At 35.6% G+C, this 26,186-nt stretch overlaps 1 protein-coding gene across 5 annotated transcripts in view; it reads left to right on the top strand.

The window, feature by feature from the left end:
• Nucleotides 1-26,186, top strand: part of PDS5B (PDS5 cohesin associated factor B) — a 198,488-nt gene that overhangs the window by 97,789 nt on the left and 74,513 nt on the right. For all 5 annotated transcript variants that reach the window (XM_030922200.1, XM_030922199.1, XM_030922201.1 and 2 more), the window contains exons 8-14: nt 1,413-1,553; nt 4,064-4,179; nt 7,047-7,141; nt 12,782-12,927; nt 16,955-17,106; nt 18,323-18,436; nt 24,351-24,432. In XM_030922200.1, coding sequence (XP_030778060.1) covers nt 1,413-1,553; nt 4,064-4,179; nt 7,047-7,141; nt 12,782-12,927; nt 16,955-17,106; nt 18,323-18,436; nt 24,351-24,432 — 846 coding nt within the window. The remainder of the gene's footprint in view (nt 1-1,412; nt 1,554-4,063; nt 4,180-7,046; nt 7,142-12,781; nt 12,928-16,954; nt 17,107-18,322; nt 18,437-24,350; nt 24,433-26,186) is intronic.

The following is a 26,186-nucleotide window of genomic DNA, read 5'->3' as shown; positions in this document are numbered from 1 at the left end:
CACAGAAGAGATTAGGGCAGCTTGCATGGTATAAAGAGTCCTTGACTCCTTCTCCTCTGAGACTCAGGAAACCATTAAGGATATATGGCGGGGTATGCTTTTGGTTAACTGTTTATGTTTTTGGAAGGTTTTAAATAGAAAGGAACTTGACAGTTATGCCATGCATCTTTACCAATTTCAGTAGTAATATGATAAATGATCTGAGTGTGGAAACTAGTTAGAGCTAGCTATATGGTAGGGAAAAATTGTTTAAATTTGGATTTTCCTTGTGTTTGTGTGTGCTTTTAATTGGATTTTAATTAGTGTTGTAAACCCTGTAGATATGTACACATCAGAACGTAAAAGAAGACAAAGAATTAGAAAGAGGTAGTTTTTCATCAGAAGTAAAAAATTACATATTTCAAACATAGAATTGCCTTCTATGAAAATGTAAGAAAGCTGTATCTATGGGATGATGTTTTCTTATGTATGTACTAAGGTGAACAGGCTATTTTCCCTCACCCTTGGGGAGATTAAGACATTGTTTTAGTCAGGGTTTTCTAGAGAAATAGCCAATAGTGAGTGAGTGTATGTATATACAGACACACATACACATATATTTGTGTGTATATTCACACATAGTGTATAAATACACACACACTGAGAGACACATGTATATGTATGAGAGGGAATTTATTAGGGGAATTAACTTATGAGATTACAGAGTCTGAGAATTCCAAGAGTAGGCTGTCTGCAAGCTGGAGAACCAGGGAAGCCAGTGGTGTTACTCTCAGAGGCAGAAGGCAAGGCTTGAGAACCTAGCAGGGGACTGGGCCGCTGGTGCAGTTTCTGGAGTCTGAAGGCAGGAAAACCTGGAGTGCTGCTGTCCAAGGGTAGGAAATGAATGTCCCAATCCAGAAGACAGTGAATTCACTTCCTTTTGCCTTATTGGGCCTTCAAGCCTATTTGGATGATGCCTGCCCATACTGAGGGCAGATCTTTCCCACTAAGTCTATAAGCCAATCTCCTCTGCAAACATCATTGCAGACACACCCAGAAACAATGCTTTACCAGCTCTCTAGGTATCCCTTAATGCAGTCAAGTTGACACATAAAATTTACCATCCAGAAATATACACAAATAATAATATAGGATAGAATATAGTCAGTATTATAATGGGGAGCAGAGTATATTTGAAAAGTAGAATGTTTATTGAAATGTTTCTGTCTGTTTTATTGTATACAAGATGGATTCCATGTTTTATCTTTTCCTGTAGCCTGTACTGGTTTCCCATGTAATGTTAGAAAATATTTTGATATGCCTAGTTTGATTTTGTATAAAATAATGATGAATTTGGTCAAATAATTACGATTTTTAAAACATTCATCTTGTCTCTGGTTTTTCTACTAATGATAGGCTTTCTTTCTCAAAAGTTTTTTAATCAGGTTCTGATGCTTGGGAAAACATCTATCAGCGATTTGTCAGAGCATGTCTTTGACTTAATTTTGGAGCTCTACAATATTGATAGTCATTTGCTGCTCTCTGTTTTACCCCAGCTTGAATTTAAATTAAAGGTAACTTGTAAAAATAATATGATTCTACCGACCAAGTTATTAGCAAAGAGCATTATTTATAGCTTTTTAATTTTTACAATAGTTTTAACTGAATGTCAGAGATGAAGGGGGAGTATTACTATTATTTCTTCACATATTTGTGCCATGTCTGTCTGTGAATCTTCAGTGCCTGGCAGGTGCCTAGCAAATAGTAACTGCTTAATAAATGATTAGTAAGGTTAGCAAGATGGTATTTTCCTCCAGATATTTTCCAGATAAATTCTAGGATTTGACTAACTTTTGAAGTCTTAGCTATACATCAAGCTTATGTTTTCAAGGCACAGTTTATAGTAGTTCCCTTGACCACTTAGGCCATAAAAATAGTTTAGAGTTTGTTACCCACATAGTGTGAAATGCTTTCCCTTTATGCATATTATCTCATGTTGCTTATGTTGCAAGTTTGTTTGCTTTTTATATAGTTCTGTGAATTTTTTATTTTTTTGAGAGGATTTTTTTTGTTTTGTTGCCCAGGTTGGAGTGCAGTGGTGTCATCTTTGCTCACTGCAACCTGTGCCTGTCGGGGTCAAGCGATTCTTCCACCTCAGCCTCCCAAGTAGCTGGGACTACAGGCATGCGCCACCACCTCTGCTAATTTTTGTATTTTTTGGGTAGAGACAGGGTTTCCCCATGTTGGCTAGGCTGGTCTCAAACTCCTGACCTCAAGTAATCCACCTGCCTTGACCTCCCAAAAGTGTTGGCATTACAGGCAAAAAATACCACCCCCAACCCAGTGAAATTTTTTGGTAGCATGTTCCTAACTGCTTTGACATTAAATTATGTTGTAAAATTGAGCTTTATTTGCAGAATTGGATAATATAGTTTTCTTTTTCAAATCATTACAATAAGATTAAGTAAAGCTAGTTATAATTATTTATCTTTGTGGACCCAGAAAAGTTCTTAAATGAGTTTTGCATCTAAAACTTTTGATTTTCTTTCAAAAACAAAACAGTCCACATTGGTAGTGTGAACACCCCAAGTAGCCAGTACATAAGTATTCTTCTTATATTCTGGAGTATGTTTTTGGTATGTTTCTCAAATGAGCCATTCAATTAACTGGCCTTCCTGTCCCCTTTTTAATGTGGTTAGTGATTTGGGTGAGGCAGCAGGTAGTCACACCTCTAATTATTTGTTGGTTTATATGATTTTCTCTAGTAAAGATATTGAGTAAATGCTATGCATGTTCCTACACACTATGAGAAATACAAAAATAAAGAAATTATCATCCCTGCTTTCAGCAAACTTAACATCTAGTATGAGAGGAAGAGGAAAAAATCCAGATCTAATATGAGGCCAGATATTATAAGTGTCATAAGAGATACAAACAGCGTACAATTGAAGCAAAGGAAACAGCATGCAGAAGCATATAGAGGTAGGAAGGTTCCGGGTGAATTCGTGGAACACAAAGAATTATAATTGGAAGATAGCATAAAGTAAGTTTAAATCACTCCTGGCTGCATATTAGAATCTTTGCTTGTTAAGACTTAAAGAAATAGCTGTCCAGGCACTAAACCAGACTAGCTGATTCAGAGTTTTGGGGAACTGAGGTTTTTTTTTTGTTGTTGTTGTTTTTCTTCTTGTTTTAATTTTTTTTTTAAGTTTTGAGATGATTCTAATGTACAGCCAGGCTTGAGATATAATTACTTAGAGGAATAAAGAGAGAAATAATAGAGACGAGTTAGGTCATATTGTGGGGGCTCTTGGCATGGCAGGTTGTGGCATTGGTTGAAAATTTAAAGACAGTTTGTGTAGTGACATTTCCATAGTACCTTGAATATCAATGCCTTTTGATATACCCGATTCCCACACTTTATGTTCAAGTCTAGTATTGTGACTGGCTCATTCACTTATCCATTGAGTCATTTGTTGGCAGTGCCAAAATCAGTAGTAAAATTGAATTCACGTCCCTAGGGTGCCCCCAGTGTAGTACATAAAAGAAATTTGAGTTTTCACAGGTTTAAGTCCTCTTCTTTTTACTGTTGAGCTCCTTTTAGAAATCTGGTCTATGTAGATGAAGTGTCTTACTGGGAGACTTTAGCACATACTAATAGAGCTAAAAAGTATATTCACACAAAGTTTTCTGTTTTCTGTAGGCCTGGCCTCTGTCAGTGTCTGTTGTGAAAAACCACACATAGTTTTTCAAGGGTCCTGGGTAGGTTTTATAAGAGTTTATTTTGACTCTGAATAGAAATAAACTTTAATTGTAGGAGGGGCTTCTAACATTGGAACAGACTTGAAAGATGTATTTTCATGAAAGGGTACTTCTTTAATGGAATTTGAGATAATTAGAGCATTTATGATGACATTTAATTTTGTGAGAAGTAAAGTGAGCATTTTTATGTAATTTTTCATTTAGAGTTCATGAAAGATTTTCTGTGGAATTGGAGCATCAGGGAAATCGTGGCAAAGAATGGGCAGCCTTATTCTGAGTATCTACTGCATGGTTTTAAAGCTGTGATTGTGTTTTATTTTAGAGCAATGATAATGAGGAGCGCCTACAAGTTGTTAAACTACTGGCAAAAATGTTTGGGGCAAAGGATTCGGAATTGGCTTCTCAAAACAAGCCACTTTGGCAGTGCTACTTGGGCAGGTATATGATTTTGGTTTCCCATTTAAAAGTAATACATGATTCTGCTGACCGTTTTTTTAAAAAAAATTATCCACGTTTAAACTGTGTTTTCTGGAAGTTTTGAAAGTTGTTAATGACTGGCTATATTTATAATTACTCTTTTAGTCTTTATCCTCAGTAATTTTTAAAAGATAATACATTTTAAAGCTATCTCTTAGGGTATTATGACCATGAGGTTAATATTACTACTTTAAGGCAGTGATTAATTCCAACTGAAAATACCTCTTTGGGAGATAGAGCCCCTCCACAAATTAATTAAAATTAATTAGGTTGTTTGGAGATATTGACAGGATAATAATATTCACAGAGTGAATAAAGAAATGACTATTTATATTTCTCTTCCTAACCTCCTTTCTGTATTTCTCAGTTAAAGGAAATGATGGCCTGGATTCCTTGCATGGTTTGAATGATGCACAAAATCCCTGAAATGGTTGCAAAAGTTTGAGTGTGTTTGTGTATGTCACTGTTCTGTGAGAGGTATTCATTTCATTACGTTTTCTAAAGAGATCCCTCTCCTTGAAATATTAAAAGCCCGACAAATGCCTTGGCTGAAACTTGCTTTGACTCAGAAAAAAAGAGAATTTTTCCCTTCAAATTATTCTCATAACAAATAATGCAGTTAAGTTATAAACAAACAAGTACGATCTGGCTGGGCGCAGTGGCTCACACCTATAATCCTAGCACTTTGGGAGGCCGAGGCTGGCGGATCATGAGGTCAGGAGATCGAGACCATCCTGGCTAACATGAGTGAACCTCGTCTCTACTAAAAATAGAAAAAAATTAGCCAGACGTGGTGGCAGCGCTTGTAGTCCCAGCTACTCGGGAGGCTGAGGCAGGAGGATGGCGTGAACCCGGGAGGTGGAGCTTGCAGTGAGCCGAGATCTTGCCACTGCACTCTAGCCTGGGCGACAGCGAGACTGTCTCAAAAAAAAAAAAAAAAAAAAAAAAAAGATTTAAAGACTCTGATTTTATTTTCTTTGTGTTGAAATATTTGCAATAGTATCACCACTTTCTTTTCATTTTAATAAAAACTGTCAGTGATTACAGTAAATTTCATATTTTGGTCTCAATTTTCTGATTTGTTAAAATGAGGATATAAGATGTGATAAGTGTTTGTTAAGCTTCAAATCTCCAGTCTGATTTCTTGATTCTTATTTAGCTCAATAATTATATTCAGTGAGTCAAGTTAAGCCAACTTTTTTCTTTTAAATACAATGGAAAGTTTTTAGACAGTAGGGAAGAATATCAGTTTAAATTATGCAACTCAATTTAAAGTTTATTTTATTTAATATTTTAAAACAAAAATACTTTTACTATATAGATATTTATTATATCTTTAAATTAAGACTTGGATTAGCCAGGATGTATTTTATTGGTTTTTAACTGGAGAAATCCTAATGTAAATGTGTATATCACCTTTCTATCATATTGTAATTTTTCCTTTTAATATTGATGACATAAAACTTACACAGTATTAAGTAACACCAACTTTAAGGAGTTAGTCTTTTAAAAGACATCTTAGTATATTTATTTTTAATTGTTGTAAGGTGCATGTTTACCTAAGAAATGGTAAAGTATATAGGATTGAGTACCTGAATTCAAAACAGGAAGGGACCAGAGGCTAGATTTTATAACTTTTGGGAGGGGAGGTATACTTCATAGAGCATATGCTTTTTTCTAATTTTTATGAGTAATTTGGTGCTGATTTTGAAGACGTTTTCCCTCTCCTTTATAATGCTAAATTTTGTTTCTTAGGTATTGAATGATGTAAGATTTGGGAGCCTTTTGATTTCATAGAATTAAGACATACGAAAATATCAAATGGAAAAATTTTGGCTTCACTTTAATGTTCTTGATACTTAATTTTTTAAAATTACTATTTTACATTCTGTGATAAAGTAACGTATACAGACTGAACATCAGAGGTTGAGAGACAGCTCAACATCATGTGCTTCCTGATAGAGGAACACAATACCCTCTATGGTATTTTGGTAGTCTGGCAAAAATAAATTGACCCAAATATGATCAAGTCTTTAGATCTAACTACCAGTTTACAGGATTTAGAAGAGAGAGGAACCTGTTAATTCATATCAGAATGATACAATTAGCAAAATCTAAATTATGGAATAAAACCATACACACACACAGCAGTTGCTCTAGCAAATTACCGGAAAAAAAAAAGAGTTGGAGGGAAAACAAAAGATTAAAAGAGGCTTAAGTGACATATCAACCAAAGAATTTTAACTTTTTAGGGATACATACATATTTACAGATGTAATGTAAAAAGTGGTTTTGCCATTAGTGGCAATGTAATAATTGTGATGATTAATTGGATAGTAGTAATTTGGGTACACTTTTAGAGTCATGTAATATCCTATAGGGTTTAGTGTGAGATCTGCCATACATTAGTGAATGCCCTATATTTTAAAAGGAATACTTTAGGGAAAGTTTTCTTTCAAACATAGTTTGGGATTTATGATATTTCTATGAACTGTGTATGCACACTTGCATAAATAGATGTATTTGAAAGTATGTTTATAGGAAATTTTTTGTCATTCTTATATTTGAGCCTAATGTATATGGTTTAATCAGGTTCCTTAAAATCAGATAGCTCTCACAGGAGATTGCCCTAGTTTATATAGAGGTTCCAGAGCATTCAGACATACATCTTGTATCAGAAACTTTATAAAATGATTTGGGTTCTACTTTACATTTTCCTTCATAAACTTTTTTTTTCTTTCATTAGAAAACTATAAATTGGGTACAGATTTAATGCATGTCTGTTTCTCTTATTTTAAAGATCACTCTGTGCCTTTATATTTTATCAGGTTTAATGATATCCATGTACCGATCCGCCTGGAATGTGTGAAATTTGCTAGCCATTGTCTCATGAACCATCCTGATTTAGCAAAGGACTTAACAGGTACTATATATATGTAACAGCAAATATTCTTACATGCTCCTCAGTGGAAAAAAATAAGTTTCATAGTGAAAAAAAAATCCCTTTTTTGGGGGACAGTAGGTGAAGTTTTGTTTTAGTTTAAGGTCTTGGAAGTTGTTCTCTGAAGCTAGATTTTTTTTTTTTTTTTTTTTTAAATAGAGTCAAGGTCTTGCTATGTTGCCCAAGCTTACCTAGAACTCCTGAACTCAAGCTGTCCTTCTGCCTTGGCTAAATTAGTTTACCATGACTCACCTAAGTTCTTAAAATATTAAAGAACATTAGTCTTATGATCTAGTCAAAGTCAAGACCTGTTTAAATCCAAATGTCTAAAATAAGTTTAGAATTGTCCTTAAACTGAGAAACTAATAATTGTTCCTGGAGATAGACATTTTCGTAGATGCTTCCAGCCTACGTGGGAACTATGCCGTAGAAATTCTAGCTTCAGGCTGAGCACAGGCCAAGGCAGGTGGATCACCTGAGGTCAGGAGTTCGAGACCAGCCCCACCAATATGATGAAACTCTGTCTCTACTAAAAATACAAAAATTAGTTGGGCGTGGTGGCATGCACCTATAATTCCAGCTATTCGGGAGGCTGAGGCGGGAGAATCGCTTGAACCTGCGAGGCAGAGGTTGCAGTGAGCCAAGATTGTGCCATGGGCAACAAGAGCGAAACTCTGTCTCAAAAAAAAAAATAATAATAATTTTAAAAAAGCAGATATTTTACCAGTTTCATCCTTTTTGGGAGACATCCCACTTGGAGCTTTCTGGTTTCCTACTCACATCTGTACTCCTTAAACTGCTTGCTCTGAGCTTCTGCTATATAGCATTGACTTTAGTGTCATCCATTCCTCCTCCTATCTTTGCTTTCCCCATTCCATCCTCCTCCCTTCTTTTTCCCCTCCTTTCCTCTTCGTTTGTGTGTGTGTCTGTTTCTCCACCTCCCCTTTCTCCTTCCCTTTTTCTCTGGATGTTCGTTTTTCTTTAGCATCCTTTTCTTGTGTTGCTAATACAGTATTTTCTTTGAGAGTGTCAATAGTAGTTTTTTGAGGAATTTATCTTTTTCTTCCAAAATGTCTGTTTCTGCTTATTTGTTTTTTTTACCTTATATTTGCTTTTGTCTTTGTTTTCCATGTTGAAGGCTTTGATCAAATGATTGGCAATCCCAGGCCATCTGCTCATGATTAAGAGTGGGGGCGCTAAATCAAAAGCTGTTTGGAAAGCCCTGAGTATATGCTTTCCTCAAATGATTGGCAATCTGTGGCTGTCTGCTCATGAGTGAGAGTTGGGGGCTGAATAAAAAGCTGTAATATTTGGAACACTCTGAGTACATGGTTGGGTCTGTCAACTCTGAACTTCACTTTTGGGTGATCAGAGTGAGTTGTTTGTTGGGGAGCCCTTAGTTTAGATACTTCCTCTTCATCCTGTCAAATTTCCAATAGAAGAGTATCTTATCTAGAAGTTAAAGGTAGTTACTAATGTGTTTGGGAAAAGAATGATGGGTTTCTGCATTCACATTTCAGATTAGTTGTCACATAATCCTCTTTTGGGGTATAGTATCCATGCCCTCAACTGTTTGGTGTCCCCCAGTTTAGCGCTGCTGTTTTATATTTTTATTATAGAATTTATCCCCAGACTTCTTTTGTTGTGGAATAGGGTCAGTATCCTAAATGGATTTCTCAAACAGCCTTCACCCAGTCCTTCCTTCTCTTCCTTGTTTTAAGATCCAGAAGTACTTGTTGCTAGTTCCCGTGCCTTTTGAAGAGTGTAGTATATATTGAGTTGGTTGACATGTTTTTCTTCTGCTGGCTTAGGATTTTGTTTTCTTGGGAATCCAAGGTTGGTTATATTTGTTCATCTGGTTTTTCAGAGCCTATTTTTTTTTTTCCCGTTGTCTCTTACTTGTTCGTGCCATTCTACTGGGTTTGTTCTTCGAAGTATTTAGGTGTGTTGTATCTCCAAAATATTTTTTTTTTTTTTTGAGACGGAGTCTCGCTCTGTCGCCTGGGCTGGAGTGCAGTGGCCGGATCTCAGCTCACTGCAAGCTCCGCCTCCCGGGTTTATGCCATTCTCCTGCCTCAGCCTCCTGAGTAGCTGGGACTACAGGCGCCCGCCACCTCGCCCGGCTAGTTTTTTTGTATTTTTTTAGTAGAGACGGGGTTTCACCGTGTTAGCCAGGATGGTCTCGATCTCCTGACCTTGTGATCCGCCCGTCTCGGCCTCCCAAAGTGCTGGGATTACAGGCTTGAGCCACCGCGCCCGGCCTCCAAAATATTTTTAATTGTATCACTCATCTTTAAGGAGCTTAAATAATTTTAAATAATTCAGTATGCAATAATTGTTCACATTTCTCTTAAAATTTATCTTTTTTCTTGAAAATTTTAGTGATATATAATCAAAATGATAATTTTAATACTTATTTATACTACATTATTATTTTCATGCCTTCATTTTAGATTTTGAATTTTTTAAAAGTAAGGTGTATTGCTTAGTTGTGATTTTTAAATTGTTTTTTAAGAGACAGGGTCTTACTCTGTTGCCCAGGCTGATTTTGAATTTTTTTAATTGAAATATTTGAATCATGTTTTTCAGTTATTAAAACCAGACCCCTGCTTTTTTGCCATTGATAACGTGTAACAGTGTGCACCATTGATTTGTACATGGCTAGATAGAATTTTTCTTTCATTGAACTTGCTGTCATGTTAGGATAGGTCACAGAGGATTTATACTGACTGAGCAGGAGAGAGGCAATGCTGGAAATATCCTGCCAATGTATACCTTTCCTTCTTAGGCTCATACTGGCTTCCTTTCTCCTCTTTCCCAGTAGCCTTAGAGAGTCAGTCGTTTCTTGCTTTTTAACTTCTACTCGCTGTTGCTACAGATGAGGGCTTGCTTTATCCTTCTCTTAACTCATTCTGTAGATGATTCTTTCTCCCCTACCTGAAATATGACGGCAGGTTTCAGAGGTTTTTACTGCTAGAGAAAGTGATAAAAGTGTAAGAGTAATAAAGCAATCCTTGCTTTTGTTTGAAAGAGTGAGGCTTGAGACTGGACGCGGGGGCTCACACATGTAATCCCAGCACTTTGGGAGGCCGAGGCAGGTGGATCGCTTGAGGTCAGGAGTTTGAGACCAGCCCAGCCAACATGGTGAAACCCCGTTTCTACTAAAAAATACAAAAATTAGCTGGGTGTGGTGGTGCACGCCTGTAATCCCAACTACTTGGGAGGCTGAGGCAGGAGAATTGCTTGAACCTGGGAGGCAGAGGTTGCAGTGAGCTGAGAGATCATGCCACTGCACTCCAGCCTGGGCGACAGAGCAAGACTCAGTCTCAAAAAAAAAAAAGTGAGGTTTTGATTTTTTTTTTATTAGTTTCAATCACATCTTCAGTTATTTTCTTTTAAACCCCATATACCCTGTTCCATTTTAAATTTCTCCAGCTTCATTCCTGACTAGCAGGATCATTTCACTTTCTACATGTGAACCTTATACTATAGTGCTTCTCAACCTCATCAGAGCCAGTCCTCCCTTTTTAAGCAAATAATTTGTAATTCTCCCTTTGAGATCCTTAAATAAAATGAATAGATAAAACAATCCACTTAAAAAAGTTAAAAAATTAATTGCCCTATTTGTAATATACAGGAGAAACCAAAGGGAAGTAGTTTATAATAAAGTAGTATATATTTTAATATTTAAATGTTTGGATATGACATACAGAGATAACAGATGCCTCCACAAGTTACTCAATTATTGTGTGCCACAGGGGGATATGGAAAGCTCTGTGAATCCTAATTGGTAAAGTATTTGGATGACTACCTGAACACCTAACTCACATTTATCTGTATTTTAGAGAAAATATCAGAGTCTGTTCTACAGTTTCTTTTTTTTTTTAATTTAAAAAAGAAGTGTAATTAACTTAAAATGTACAGATCCTAAGTGTTCAGTTTGATGTTTGAAGAGACAGTGAATTTCCATGATGCCAAAAAGTCTCCTTGTATCCCCTTCCAGTTAGTTCTGTCATCATTTTCTGATTTCTATTTCTGTAGGTTAGTTTTGCCTGTTTTTGGGTTTCATATATGTTGAATCATACAGTGTGTACTATTCTTTTTGAGGGTGGGGAATGGAGAGAGATCTGTCTGCTTTCACATAACAAGTTTTTGAAATTTATCCTGTATTGTTTATTCTTTATTGTTATTATTCTGTTGTATGAATATACCATAATTTGTTTTCTTCTTCTTTTGATGGTTATCTGGGTTGTTTCTGATTTGGGACTGTTAATAGTGATTACTGTGAATAGCCTTGTACAAGGATTTCTGTGGGCTTATGTTTTTATTTCTTTTTGCAAACAGTAATGAAGTTGCTGGTCATAGTGTAGATACGTGTTTAACTTTATAAGAGACAGTGAAACCAGTTCTCCATATTAGTTATGCTGTTTTGCATTTGTCCCAGAAATGAATGAGAGTTCCAGTCATTTAGCATCCTTGACAGCATTTTATGTTTTCAGTCTTTTTGTTTTTAGCCATTCTTATAGGTTCTTAAACTATTTTAAATGTTTTCAGTGTTCTTTCTGGAAATAAGCTTATTTATTGTTTTCTTTCCCGTTTGGGTTTCATCCTTTTCCTTTGTCCTGTGACATTTACTTGTCCATCTGCCAAAATTTTGTTGACACATCTCTTGCTGTGATCTCTTGTTGTGATCTCTTCTCTTGTTATTTGTCCCCTTTAAAAAACTTTTGTTTGTGTTTTTTTTGTTTTTTTTTTTTTGTTTTTTGAGACAGAGTCTCGCCCTGTCACCCAGGCTGGAGTACAGTGGCATGATCTCAGCTCACAGCAACCTCCATCTCCTGGATTCAAGTGGTTCTCCTTCCTCAGCCTCCCGAGTAGCTGGGACTACAGCTGTGTGCCACCACGCCTGGCTAATTTTTTTTGTATTTTTAGTAGAGATGGGGTTTCACCATGTTGACCAGACTGGTCTCCTGGCATCAGGTGATTCACCCACCTCATCCTCCCAAAGTGCTGGGATTACAGGCGTGAGCTACCACGCCCGACCTTTTAAATGTTTTTTTTTTTTTTTCGTTTGTTTTTTTTGAGATGGAGCTTCGCTCTTGTTGCCCAGGCTGGCGTGCAATGGTGCGATCTCAGCTCACCGCAGCCTCTCCCTTCTGGGTTCAAGTGATTCTCCTGCCTCACCCTCCCAAGTAGCTGGGATCACAGGCATGCGCCACCATGCCTAGATAATTTTGTATTTTTAGTAGAGACGGGGTTTCTCCATGTTGGTCAGGCTGGTCTCGAACTCCTGACCTCAAGTGATCTGCCTGCCTCAGCCTCCCAAAGTGCTGGGATTACAGGCGTGAGCCACCGCACCCAGTCAGGTTAGTGAATTCTTCAGTACCCAATCTACCAAATGGAGAGGAGGCTCTTACTACTCAATTGGATGTCACTACTGTTTTTTGACTGAAGAACTAATTTTCCTTCTTTCTTCTTTGCCTTCCTTTCTGGGCTCTTAATTTTCTTGAAACTTCTACTTAGGTATTGTTTTGCTAAGGCTTATTTTCAAGGGTATCATGCAGTGTTTTAAAAACATTTTAGTTATTAAAGTTTCCATTGTAATAAAATGTTATCTTTCAGAGTATCTTAAAGTGAGGTCACATGACCCTGAGGAAGCTATTAGACATGATGTTATTGTGTCAATAGTTACAGCTGCTAAAAAGGATATTCTTCTGGTCAATGATCACTTACTTAATTTTGTGAGAGAGAGAACATTAGACAAACGAGTAAGTACGAATAAATAATTACTAAGTTTTCATTTTTAATACTTGAAGTTTAACAGTATTTGAAAATATATTTAAATATATATTTAAATATAATTAGCCTTTTTTAGGGGAGTGGAGGCATTTTAATATTTAAAATTATCTTTATGAGTTTTACTTTTTGTTATATTAAATTGTATCAGTTTTTCTTCATTAAAGATATTTATTCTAATCCTAAAAATAAGACAGCTCTTAATGGTAGTCAGATGTTTAGCGTGTATACCAGTGTTAATGATAAGGGACTTCTGTAAAAGCCTGAGATACAACTTCTTCTATGTTGTTGACTCTTCTTTTTCTTTCTTCTTTCGGGGCTATTGTTGTTATATGGGTATGAATTGGTAGTTGTCTAGCTGATTGCATTATAATTTTTTTTTTTTTTTTTTTTTGAGACGGAGTCTGGCTCTGTCGCCCAGACTGGAGTGCGGTGGCCGGATCTCAGCTCACTGCAAGCTCCGCCTCCCAAGTAGCTGGGACTACAGGTGCCCGCCTTGTCGCCCGGCTAGTTTTTTGTATTCTTTAGTAGAGACAGGGTTTCACTGTGTTAGCCAGGATGGTCTCGATCTCCTGACCTTGTGATCCGCCCGTCTCGGCCTCCCAAAGTGCTGGGATTACAGGCTTGAGCCACCGCGCCCGGCCTGCATTATAATTAACATGGAATAGAAAATGAAAGATGTTTTCAACTTAAAAAAGCTAAACCCAATAGAGTGCCGTGCTTCTAGCCTATTTTCTGTGACCTCAAGCCAGCTTTTTTGAATGAGTACCCACTAGCTCCACTCATTAATCAATGAACTTGAGAGGACTGTATCTTGTTATGTTTGTGTTTCATATTGCATGGAATGTATTAGGCACTCAGGAAATACTTTAATGGATGTTCATTCCCTCCTGATTGGCCATAATAGTATCTAAGCCTCATTTAGGCATAAGAGTAATTTTGGTGAAGGATGAGACTTTTTGACTTAAGTGCTAATTAGCAAACGAAGTGGGAGGCCTGCCTGTTGGTTGTTGGAATAGCTTTGACTAGGTAAATTCTTTAAAACATTGTAGGCCGGGCGTGGTGGCTCACGTCTGTAACCCTAGCACTTTGGGAGGCTGAGGCTGAGGCGGGCGGATCATGAGGTCAGGCGATTGAGACCATCCTGGCTAACTAGGTGAAATCCTGTCTCTACTAAAAATACAAAAAATTTGCCGGCGTGGTGGTGGGCGCCTGTAGTCCCAGCTACTTGGGAGGCTGAGGCAGAATGGCATGAACCTGGGAGGCGGAGCTTCCAGTGAGCTGAGATTGTGCCACTCCAGTCTGGGCGACAGCAGAACGAGATTCCTTCTCAAAAAAAAAAAAAGAAAACATTGTAACAGGTTGATCGTGCCGTCTCCCTTGTTTAATACTCTCCTTGGTAATGCTGGTTGTGCGTGGAGGATAAATGGGCAGGAAGCACATGGTTTTCCTTTCAAATCTATAGGTATCCAGAACAATTTATTTTAGCTGATAAATTTAGACTTATCTTCATTGAATATTTCATTGTGGTATTAATTAGTGAAAAGGGCCAAAAGGCATGGAGGGAAAGGATATTCGCAGTTGTTCATAGCCTTCTAAATGACTTTTTTCTCAGCTAGACTTAGAATTTGAGCTGTTTTTGTGTATTGTTGGGATCATAATGTATATTTTTGATCATCATGTTATGTTCATTGTATGGTTGCTTGATTCATTCATATAAAAATTGAGCACTGAAAAATAATTGACTATATTTATGTTCTTGGTAATATTAGAATATAAAGAATATCTTTAAATTCTCTTTGAAGAAGAGGGAATTAAGAGTTAGCGATAACATAGGGAGTTAGAGATACAAGGTTTTTATAAACAAATTGAAATCATATTTAGTTTTTTGAGACAGAGTCTCCTTTTGTCACCCAGGCTGGAGTGCAGTGGTGCCGTCATGGCTCATTGCAGCCTTGACCTGGGCTCCAACAGTCCTCCCACCTCAGCCTCCTGAGTAGGTGGGACTACAGGCATGTGCCACAATGCCTGGCCAATTTTTTTTTTTAACTTAAAGACAGGGTCTCGTTACGTTGCCTAGGCTGGTCTGGAATTCCTGGTCTCAAGCCATCCTCCCACTTCGGCCTCCCAAAGTGTTAGGATTACAGGCATGAGCCACCATGACCGGCCTGAAATCTTTTTAAGATTTGTAGAAGTTTTTTATTTCAGTATGTAGTTGGTGGATGAATGAGACAAGAACTATTCTTTTTTGTTTGTTTGTTTGTTTTTTGTTTTATTTTTATTTTTTGAGACTGAGTCTTGCTCTGTCTCCCGGGCTGGAGTGCAGTGGCCGGATCTCAGCTCACTGCACGCTCCGCCTCCCGGGTTTACGCCATTCTCCTGCCTCAGCCTCCCGAGTAGCTGGGACTACAGGCGCCCGCCACCTCGCCCGGCTAGTTTTTTGTATTTTTTAGTAGAGACGGGGTTTCACCGTGTTAGCCAGGATGGTCTCGATCTCCTGACCTCGTGATCCGCCCGTCTCGGCCTCCCAGAACTATTCTTAATATACTGTAATTGAGTGAAAGAAAAACCAAGGGAATAATTTGTTGCTATGAACGACAGACTATAGCAAAGGAAAAAGGACCATAAAGGAAAAAATTAATAATCTCTGCAGATTCATGATGTTTTCAATGTTACCAGCTTCCTTTTGATTACAGTGCTGTGTTTATATAAAATTAAAGAATGAACTTATTCTAAGATGATGAATGCCAGATGCACTGTAACAAATATACACTTGTTTAAGAAAAAGTTGAATACGTTTCCCTTATACTTCAACTCAGTCCCAGATGTACAGAATGGACAACTGATAAGTATTTTTACATTCAGCATTTGATAAAGCCAATATCATATGCCTTTAATACGTCTTAATTACTATTATTTGTAATAGTGTAAGTATGCTCAATATAGACCCTAATTAAGAAAAAAACTGTGAGGGATGGGTCACAGTTTATCCATTTAATTCTGTCTTTGTCTTTTAATGTTTACTTTCTTTTTTTTTTTTTTTTTTTTTTTTTTTTTTTTTTTGAGAAGGAGCCTCGCTCTGTCACCCAGGCTGGAGTGCAGTGGCCAGATCTCAGCTCACTGCAAACTCCGCCTCCCGGGTTTACGCCATTCTCCTGCCTCAGCCTCCCGAGTAGCTGGGACTACAGGCGCCCGCCACCTTGCCCGGCTAGTTTTTTGTATTTTTTTAGTAGAGACGGGGTTTCACCGTGTTAGCCAGGATGGTCTCGATCTCCTGACCTCGTGATCCGCCCGCCTCGGCCTCCCAAAGTGCTGGGATTACAGGCTTGAGCCACCGCGCCCGGCCTGTTTACTTTCTTGAGCTGGCTGCAGTGGCTCATTCCTATAATCCCAGCATTTTAGGAAGCTGAGGTGGGAAGTTTGCTTGAGGCCAGGATTTCGAGACTAGCCTGGGCACCATAGTGAGACCCTGTTTCCACAAAAAACAAAAATAAAAAATTAGCTAGGTGCAGCATTGTATGCCTATAGTCCCAGCTACTCGGGGGGCTGAGGTGGGAGGATTGCTTGAGCCCAGTTGTTTGAGGCTTTGGTGAGCTGTGATTGCACCACTTCTCTCCAACCTGGGCAACAGAGACCCTGTCTCCAAAAATGCATGAACAAAAATTTTGGTAGCTTGTTTTTCCTCACCAATTTTAAGTCACAATATATAGAGTGTGATTAGCTTTTGTTTTCAGGTATAGATGATAGGTTTAAGACATTAAAGTGTTAAAGTTCTTTACACATGTTGATTTTTCTCCCATACTTTACATAGTAGAAATATTTATGTGATAGTTGTGTGCTTTTTAAAATAAATATAGTAATTATAAATTGATATTTAGTATCTGAGACTTGAAAAAAATATGTAAAGGGAAGGAAAACACAAAACTAGGAAACTAGACTTTCCTTAGTTTATATAATGGAAGCCTTTTTACATTATAAATAAAACTTTTTGTTTTTAAGTGGAGAGTACGCAAAGAAGCCATGATGGGACTTGCCCAGATTTATAAGAAATATGCTTTACAATCAGCAGCTGGAAAAGATGCTGCAAAACAGATAGCATGGATCAAAGACAAATTGCTACATATATATTATCAAAATAGTATTGATGATCGGTAAGTTAAGGACACTATAAATATTTGGTGACTTTGAATGTTATATGACTTGATTTATTGGTTTATGCAAACTATTTTCTTTATGACCTTACACTTTTCCCTTAGCTTTTAGTACAAGGTAATGGTAGTGAGTGACTGGGCTCATTCCCACCCAAGCCATAAATGAAGCAGTAATGTACATATAACTTTAGGGATGGGTACAGGTTTTACGTTCCATATTCTGATACAAATACATATCATATTTGAATACCATGTTCAAATACAGATATTACTGTATATGAACAGTAACATCTAAAAACAGGTATGTGTATAGTTATAATTTTAGTTCATAGGTAATTGTGTTACAAGGGTCTTCATTAATTTTTTTCAAATAAAACTTTAAAAACCTGTTGGATTTTACACATTTAAAAACAATTTCTACTGAAGGCTAAAAAATAGTTTATAAATTTATATAAAAAACATGTTATCTGAATATAATCTTAATATTTTTTCCATTCCCGTCTCAGATTAGATCTTGTATGGACTGCAGTCATTTATTAGTTAATAGAGCTCTAAATCCTACTTACAGTCTGAAATGATTTGATAGATTAGTGGAAACCAAATGATTTTGCCGGTAGCAGATCAGAATGAGAAAATTAAGAAGCAGGTCATAGTAAAATTTTAAGAGGTGTAGATACTAAAAACTGGATTATCTATGAAACTTTATAGTTGTTTTTATAAAATTGAAGTTTTTGTACTTTTTGAGGGTATGGCATCAGTGCACAAAGAATTACATTATGATTTTGTAGGACTTTTTTTTAGTACTTTTAGCCAGGTCTGTTTTCATGATGATGCCTATGAAAATGCAAAAGAATCTTAAGAGTTTCTTCAGTTTTGACTTAGAAATTTAGAACTTGTAAATTTGAAAGGACCTGTCATATTTTAAAACTCTGCATTATACAGATAAAGAAAAAATCCCTGATATATAATGTGCCCAACATCCTGAAGCTGGTAGTTGTCTTAGCTGGGTGTAGGGCTGTTTTCAGCACATACAGCTAAATCCTGTTTTGGTCCCCTTCTGTCTACAGATAGAAGGTTTTGATTTGGAAATCTCATTTCCACTCAGAGCAGCAGGAACTTCTTTAATATATGTTCTTTACATAGTTTTGGAATTTTATATATAACTTTAGAACATTACAAAAAAAATCATTGCAATATCTTCTCTGCTTTTTTGTAGGTTACTTGTTGAACGGATCTTTGCTCAATACATGGTTCCTCACAATTTAGAAACTACAGAACGGATGAAATGCTTATATTACTTGTATGCCACACTGGATTTAAATGCTGTGAAGTATGTTTCAAATATCAAACTCTGTTCTTTTCATCTTTTGCAATATATTGGATTTTATCAAAAAGAAACTACAAACACCTGTGTTTTACATTGTAATCTGTGTAATGTAAACATTGTTTAAAGGGTCATGTCATAATATAATACTTAGCTATTTTTTCAGAAAGTACCACTTTAAACATGAGATTAAGCCATAAGCAATTGAAAAATAGAGCTGATTGACATGAAATCTTTTAGGATGAGTTTTCTATTCATATTGTTGGTGTCTCAAGAAACGTTGATGTACCTATTCTTTTTTGTTTGTTTTCCTTAAGACATTAAGAAACATTCTTGTTATGAAGATACTACCTTTTTATTCTCACTTGGTGTACTGATTTGCGTTACGGTGTAGAGCAGTAGGCTGCAAATTTTGTGTTGCATAGCCTGAACAGCACCATGTTATAGTTTGACATAAGAGTAAGCACAAATACATATTTTTTTTGTAGTTAAGAAAATACTTTTGGGTGTTTAGGTAAGATGGCATTGGGATGTTAGACATGGAAAAGACATTGCTAGTCTAATCGAATCATACTAGGGGTTAGGAAATTGAGGTCTTAGAGATTTGCTTTAGGTTTTAGGAAATGTAGATCCTTAGTATTCCAGCAAATGTGGTTTACAAGTATTGGGGATTAAATGTTGAGAAATTGGAGAGATCTGAGGGACTGTATGTAATTTTCATTTGTACCACTGTTTAATGAGACTTTGACTTCATTTTCTCCATGGAAATAATTTTATTTTCTGTTTATGTTTTATACAGAAATAGTGAGGGAAAGGTTGTAGATGGGAGAAATACACCTTTTTTTTCCCCCTACCTGCTGTATTTCAGGCAATGGAATTTGTATTATGTGTAACTGCTTTTGTGCTGCCGTGGAAAAGTAGGTTGCAAAGAGATCTGATTGCCCACAAAGCTTAAAATATTTACTGTCCAGCCTTTTACAGAAAAAGCTTGGCAACCCTGGCTTAAGTGATATTTTTCCTGTTTTACATATGATGAAATGAATCACACAGATGTTACATTCCACACAATCACACAAGGAGTAAGAGGGAGCCAGAATTGCACTTAATCCTACTTAGTTCCAAAGCTTATTTTTCCACTACACATAGTAAAATACATTACTCTCATATTTAATTTTATTTCTTGTAAACTTTTCTGTGGAATTGGAACACATCCTAAAATTGTTGGTTCGTCATAGCCTAATTGGTGGCTCTTTTTCTCGTGGGAAAATCAATTGATGGCCTCTTAAATTGGATGAAATATGGTATTTATATCATATTCAGAACAACCTATTGGAAATCATACTAAATCTAGACTTCTCTACTCAACCCAACTATCATTCAAGAGTAAAAATGAAATGTCACTTTTAAGCAAAAATGAAGAATTTGCCAGTCCTACTTGAAAAAAATTATTAAAGAATAGCCTTGTTTTGGTAAGAAAGGAAATTAAATCTGTAAAGAAGTAATAAGATTCAAGAATTTGAAACATTTCTATAAGTATAAATAATAAAGGACTGTAAAAACAGTAATAATACAGTTTTATTTGCAAGGGGTGGGAGTGTGGATTAAAAAGTACGTAGCGTGTAGGCCAGTATTTAGCCAGTACCATATACCACTGCAGTACTATGTGAGATTTCCTGAGTGTCCCTGCAATCCTCCTTCCTATGGCCCTACAATGCCTGGGCAGGGCTGGAATGTCTCCAGGACCTTCTTCCACTGCCCATGGTTCTGACTGGTTGATGCCTGATGCCTTTGTGAAAAATTTTGACTGCAGTTGGGTCCTGTCAGATAACAGCATGTAAGGTGATAGGTAAGTAATGAGTATGAAGGTGTTCCAAGGTTCTTTTATCATATTAGTGAGGGCAGACATGTTGACTAAGTATGTCATAAGTGGGCATTTAACAGTTGCCTCTGAAAGCAGTTAAAATGTATAGCTTCTAAACACAGAGGAACAAAAAATAATGAAAACTTTAATACCAGAAACAAGATAGAAAACAAGAAAAATAACAGTAAATATAAAAAGTATAGATAGTTGTTATAAAACTAAGCATGTCAGATATCACTCATCACTTAAACAAGTATATTTGATTGAATTCAAAAGTGAAACAGTGCTATTCACAAGCGATACATTGAAAAATAATGCCATTGGCCGGGCGCGGTGGCTCAAGCCTGTAATCCCAGCACTTTGGGAGGCCGAGACGGGCGGATCACGAGGTCAGGAGATCGAGACCATCCTGGCTAACACGGTGAAACCCCGTCTCTACTAAAAATACAAAAACTACCCGGGCGAGGTGGCGGGCGCCTGTAGTCCCAGCTACTCGGGAGGCTGAGGCAGGAGAATGGCGTAAACCCGGGAGGCGGAGTTTGCAGTGAGCTGAGATCTGGCCACTGCACTCCAGACCGGGCAACAGAGCGAGACTCCGCCTCAAAAAAAAAAAAAAAAAGAAAAGAAAAGAAAAATAATGCCATTGAAAAGATGAAAGTAAATTTCAATCTAGACTAGTACTCAAAAGGAAAGGCTTTGATTCTACAAAAATGATTGGTAAATGAATGGGTATTTATCTGTTTTTTAAAATAAAACAGTTAGGGTACATATATATCATTTTTTAGAGGATTTTCACTTTAACCAACTTTTTGTGATTAGCTGGCCAACTATTATACTTACCAGTATTTTAGTACTTTATCTGTGGTTGTTTTCTCCAAAATCCATTACCTTTTTTATTATGTAATAATAAAAAATCACATATATATGTTATGAAGCATAGTAATAAAATAAAAATACCTATGAATCTGTTACTCAACTTGTAAACTTTTCTCCCATTCATCTTCCTCCCAGAGGTAACCTCTACCTTTGTTTCTTGTTTCCTTTAAAAAAATTTTTTAACATGTATGTATATGTGTGTGTATATATGTGTATCGCTCAGTAATATATTTTTGCTTGTTTTTGAACTTTATGAAAGTGAAACAACTGTGTATATAGTGTTTTGTGTCTTTTTTTCTATTCTGTTTCCAAGATTCATTCATAATATTATACATAGCTATATCTCATTCATTTCACTGTGCTATAAAATTGCACTGTCATTAATCCATAATTTTATTCCATTATTTTGATATCAGAAATTTGAGTCATTGCAGAAAATGGACGTCTGTATTCCATTTTTATTTATTTATTTATTTTTACTATTTCAAATAGTGCCACTGTAAATACTTTTCAATTTAATATACACATGCAAGAGTTTCTCTAAGGTATGAATATGAGTTATTCTCAAATTTAGCTACTTATTCAAATCACCCTGGGAGGTTTAAACAATTGAAAACTAAGTCCTGCCTTCAGAAATAGTTACTTAGTTTGTCTGGAGTGTAGTCTGAGCATTTTGAGTTTTAGAAAAGCCTTTCAGGAGATTTTAATGGGCCACCAAGGTTCATAATCACTAGTATATAGCTGGGAGTGGAGTTTCTGACTATGTGCCTTTTCATCATTGTAAACTAGTGTCAAATTGTTTTCCTACATGATCATACTAGTTTATACTCCTACCAGTGGTTTATGGATTTCTACATCCTCCTCTATATTATCAGACATTTAAATTTTTCCTAATCTTTTGAGTATCAAATTTTCTTATCTTTGATTTTCCTGAATACAGATAATACTGATCTTTTATAGTTTTATGGTCCATTAATGTTCTGATTTCACCACACGCCTCACTACTCTGTATTACAACACCTGTTCCTCTTTATTCATTTAAATTACATTCTAGCCCTGAAGTCATTTGAATATATGACTTCAACTTAGTTTGAAAGGGACTTAAAAATAGCTGCTTGTCAGACATGTTCCTGGTGAGAACTTGTTTGGTTAGGATTCCTCTTACTTGTTGAAAGAGCCATATATTTTATTCTCTGACTACTTTTCTTTGGGGAAGACAAAGTATTTCTTAGATTTCAGACTTTTTATGTGAATCAGTTTTTGAATAAGCTCCTAAGTAAATGAAATATCTTGATTATTGAAAAAGAGAACAGTGTGTACTTCCACCTCTGACAAGTTCCCCAGCACTCCTATTAGCGACAGTAGTAGAAGATGGTATCGGGGTCTTCGTTGTGATCTTCTCTTTTATTAAACAACTTTGCGTCTAGATAGTTTTGTGCTTCTAAGTTCCGTGGGTGATTTGTCAGTTTGGGAGGTAAAGGTTGGAGGACAGGTCCTCTTCAACATTTGGACAGGCCACTGACTGAAGCCTGATGGTAGCTGTCTTTTTCTTTGAGTTGCTGCAAACTTGTGGTTTGGTAACAAGGAGAATTGTGGGAACTAATTGTGTATTTAAAATGTCAGGTAACAAATATAAGAATATCCAGGCTGTAACTGGAGTTTTTACATTTAGCAACAGAACTGCAATTCAGACTATTATTAAATAGAGATTTTTCTTTCTGTTGTAATATTGCTTCTCCTAGTATAACTGTTTTCCCCTTTTTAGAGAATTATTTAGAAAGGCAATAAATAGGCACAGATTGCCTTGCTAATTAATACAATTTTATTAGAATACTTGAAATGACAGTTCCTATAAACATGTTATAATACAAGTTCTTAGAGATGGTCACTTTCTGATTTAAGCTATAGCCGTAATAGTTTATAATGGGCTTTAAATAGCTTGACATTTTATCTTTAATGAGTAACTATAACAGGTAATTTCCCTTTTATTTTAAGTGAAAGCAAGCTTCAAAATCTAGGCCTTTCAGAAGTTAGAATGATTAAATGTATAGGAAAGAGAGAATACATTGACTTTGGAGTTCAGAAGTAATTTTACAAATGACGGCTACATTTCTTTGAAAATTATTTTAATCATACAACTCTTGTTAGATTTTTAGTCCTCTGGAGTATGAACATTTTGCTTTCAATGTTTATATTCTTAAACTGTGCTTATGAAAATTTATAGAACTTAGTAACTTGAAATTAGTAAAGTATAGCTATTTAAAATATAACTTCTAAGATGAAAATGTCCTCATGTTGCTTTGCCAGTACCATTTTGATGTGACTACTATAAAGGAATTCAAGTGTCCCAAATTTGAACTGGTTTATCTCCTTTAAAAAATTGAAAGGCATTTTTCAAACATATTGTTAAAGGGGAGAATTAAAATATGAAACAGTGTTGTCTATTAAAAGAGAAAGTTTTTTATATGCATCTGTGTTACTGCTTTTTGGCAGTGTTTCATATGTATGGTAATAGAGGTTAATAGAAGCGTAGAATAATTGAAAACAAACTGATGAAAAGTATTCCTTGTTTTGGGAGATTTCCTTAAAAATTTTTAATTGTGTGGTTCTAATCCGTAATCAAGTATTTCATTAACATTAATTATGCTCTATATATTAATATAATATTGTTGTTTATATATTTTCTTTTGTACCTGTATAATTTTTTTAGATTTAAATTTCTGCCTGAGAACAATACAACTATTAAGAGAACATCAGAGTTTTTGACTTATAAAAAGAATATTCACTTATAAATAATTCCAGACTGTTTAAAATTTAATTAAGATTTGTCTTAAGAAAAAGTATCCCCATTCTCTTATAACTAATTCTTCTTTTTATGTCTTTGATTCCATTTCATCCTGCCTACTACAACACCTTACGCTGTCAGTTATAACTTTATTTCTCAAATTTGTAATTTATCTGGTTAATTCCTACCCTAATTCGACCACTGATTATTTCTTTTGATCCTGCTGTGTTATATTTGATTCCATTCTTTCCCTCTACAGATTATCAGTTGCTTAGTCCTGTGAATTTCATCTCTGTCATCTCCTTTTATAATTTGAACCTTAAATTATATAGTTGTAATATTCTAGAAAGATTTTTATTCTGTTTTGTTATTTAAATGTGTGTGTTTGTGTTTTTCAGAGCATTGAATGAAATGTGGAAATGTCAAAATCTGCTCCGACATCAAGTAAAGGATTTGCTTGACTTGATTAAGCAACCCAAAGTAAGAATTTTTTCTTCAGTGTTTTTTAAAACACATGTATTTTAATTACTGTTTACCATTGCTACTACAATTCTGTTTGCACAAGTTCTGACTGTAGAAGTTAGGATTCCTTGCTTAGAAAACTCCTAATTTTTAAGAAACTTATTAGATAGAAAGTGATAAATGTTTACATCTGCAAAAGATAATAATACCCAATATAAAACAGAGTGTGGATCTATGTACTCAAAATTAAAGTTTTTTGGTAGCTTTAATACAAAGATGTAAACAATAACAGCATTATTGAAAGCATAGAAAATAGAAGGAAATTACATTTTATGTTGCCACTGTTAAGATGTTCCCTACTTTTTTGTATACGCTTGTGGTTTTAGAAAGTTTCAATAATTATGTAATTATAGTTAGGTATCTTGATATTTTTACTTAATATTTATGGAGATTTTAATGTACTACCTAGTACTTATAATTTAATGGTGGTATTCATCCATTGGGTGTATCATATTTTATCTTTTATCAATCATTTAGAATGATTCTAGGGTTTTTTTTTTTTTTTTCACTGAAATGCTGTATATAGACGTGTAAAAGGCATAATTCATCTAAAAAGCAGTGTGCCTGGTCATTTTAAATTGCCTTCAGGGAAAGCAAGAGTATTCTTTTTTTCTTTTTCAGTTTAGAGTGCTCTTTCTCAATCTCTCTTCCACACGTACACTTCACAGGATAGAGGTCAGTGGAGCAGTGTTGTTTTCATCTAAGGGGTGAAAATTTTCACCTTTTCCCTAGACATAAATTCACCAGTTGCTCTACAAATCAAAAAACTCACACCATTTGTTTGAGTGGTTTATAGTGACTCTCTCACTATTTTTTTAAACCTTCAGATCACTAGTAATAAGACATTTTGTACCACCTTTTTGCCTAATTGAAGCTTACATTTGAGTAATATTTTTGTTTTATAGACAGTGATCTCTTTGTGTTTTATTGAACATAACCTTTTTTCTGTGATTATTGAGTATATTGAACCTGTTAAAATATGTTTTCCCTTAAAATAAATCACTTAAAACTAATTTAGTGATTTTGCTGTTTCCTTTCTCTTAAACCCTGTTAAATTAGTATGTTTTAGCCAATAAGCATGTTTCGGTTAGTGTCATAATACGGAAAGTTAGTATGTTTTCGTTAATAATCTCTGGATAAAGTGCCTCTCTCTGCTGCTTGGAGCTCTGTGTATTTACCTCTTTATGGCCAAAGATGTAAGAGTGTTAATTAAAAATATAAGATGTTCTTTCTTACATGTATATAAAATTATTCGTGTTTAGGTATTATTGAAATCGTAGTAGCATCCAGGTAGTATATTAAATGTATAAATCATATGTTAAACAGCATGATGTGTGAGATTGTAATCAAATATAACTTTGTTTTTGATTATCACTGTTCCTCTAAAATTTATGTATTTAGATGGAGCTTCATCATTTTACCTGTTAAAAATTGGGAGGGTCTTAGACTTTCCTGCTGAGTCATATGTGAAATCACTAAATACAGTCTCAATTCAACTGGAATGTTTAGTTCTCTTCTACAGTGTGGAATTTTCTTTTTGCTTGTCTTAAAATAATTATCCAGTTATCCACATTAAAGATGGAGTTCTCATTCATGTGTGATGGGTTTGAAAAAGTAACAGAATGGAGGAGGATAGCCCACCACCACTTCATTCCCCCCAAATAAAACAGCGGCAATAGAAATCTTACATGTTTCTAGACAGCTGTTTGATG

Source organism: Rhinopithecus roxellana, chromosome 18, assembly GCF_007565055.1.
Source record: "Rhinopithecus roxellana isolate Shanxi Qingling chromosome 18, ASM756505v1, whole genome shotgun sequence".
Lineage (NCBI taxonomy): Eukaryota > Metazoa > Chordata > Mammalia > Primates > Cercopithecidae > Rhinopithecus > Rhinopithecus roxellana.
This window is presented reverse-complemented; position numbering and strand designations above follow the sequence as displayed.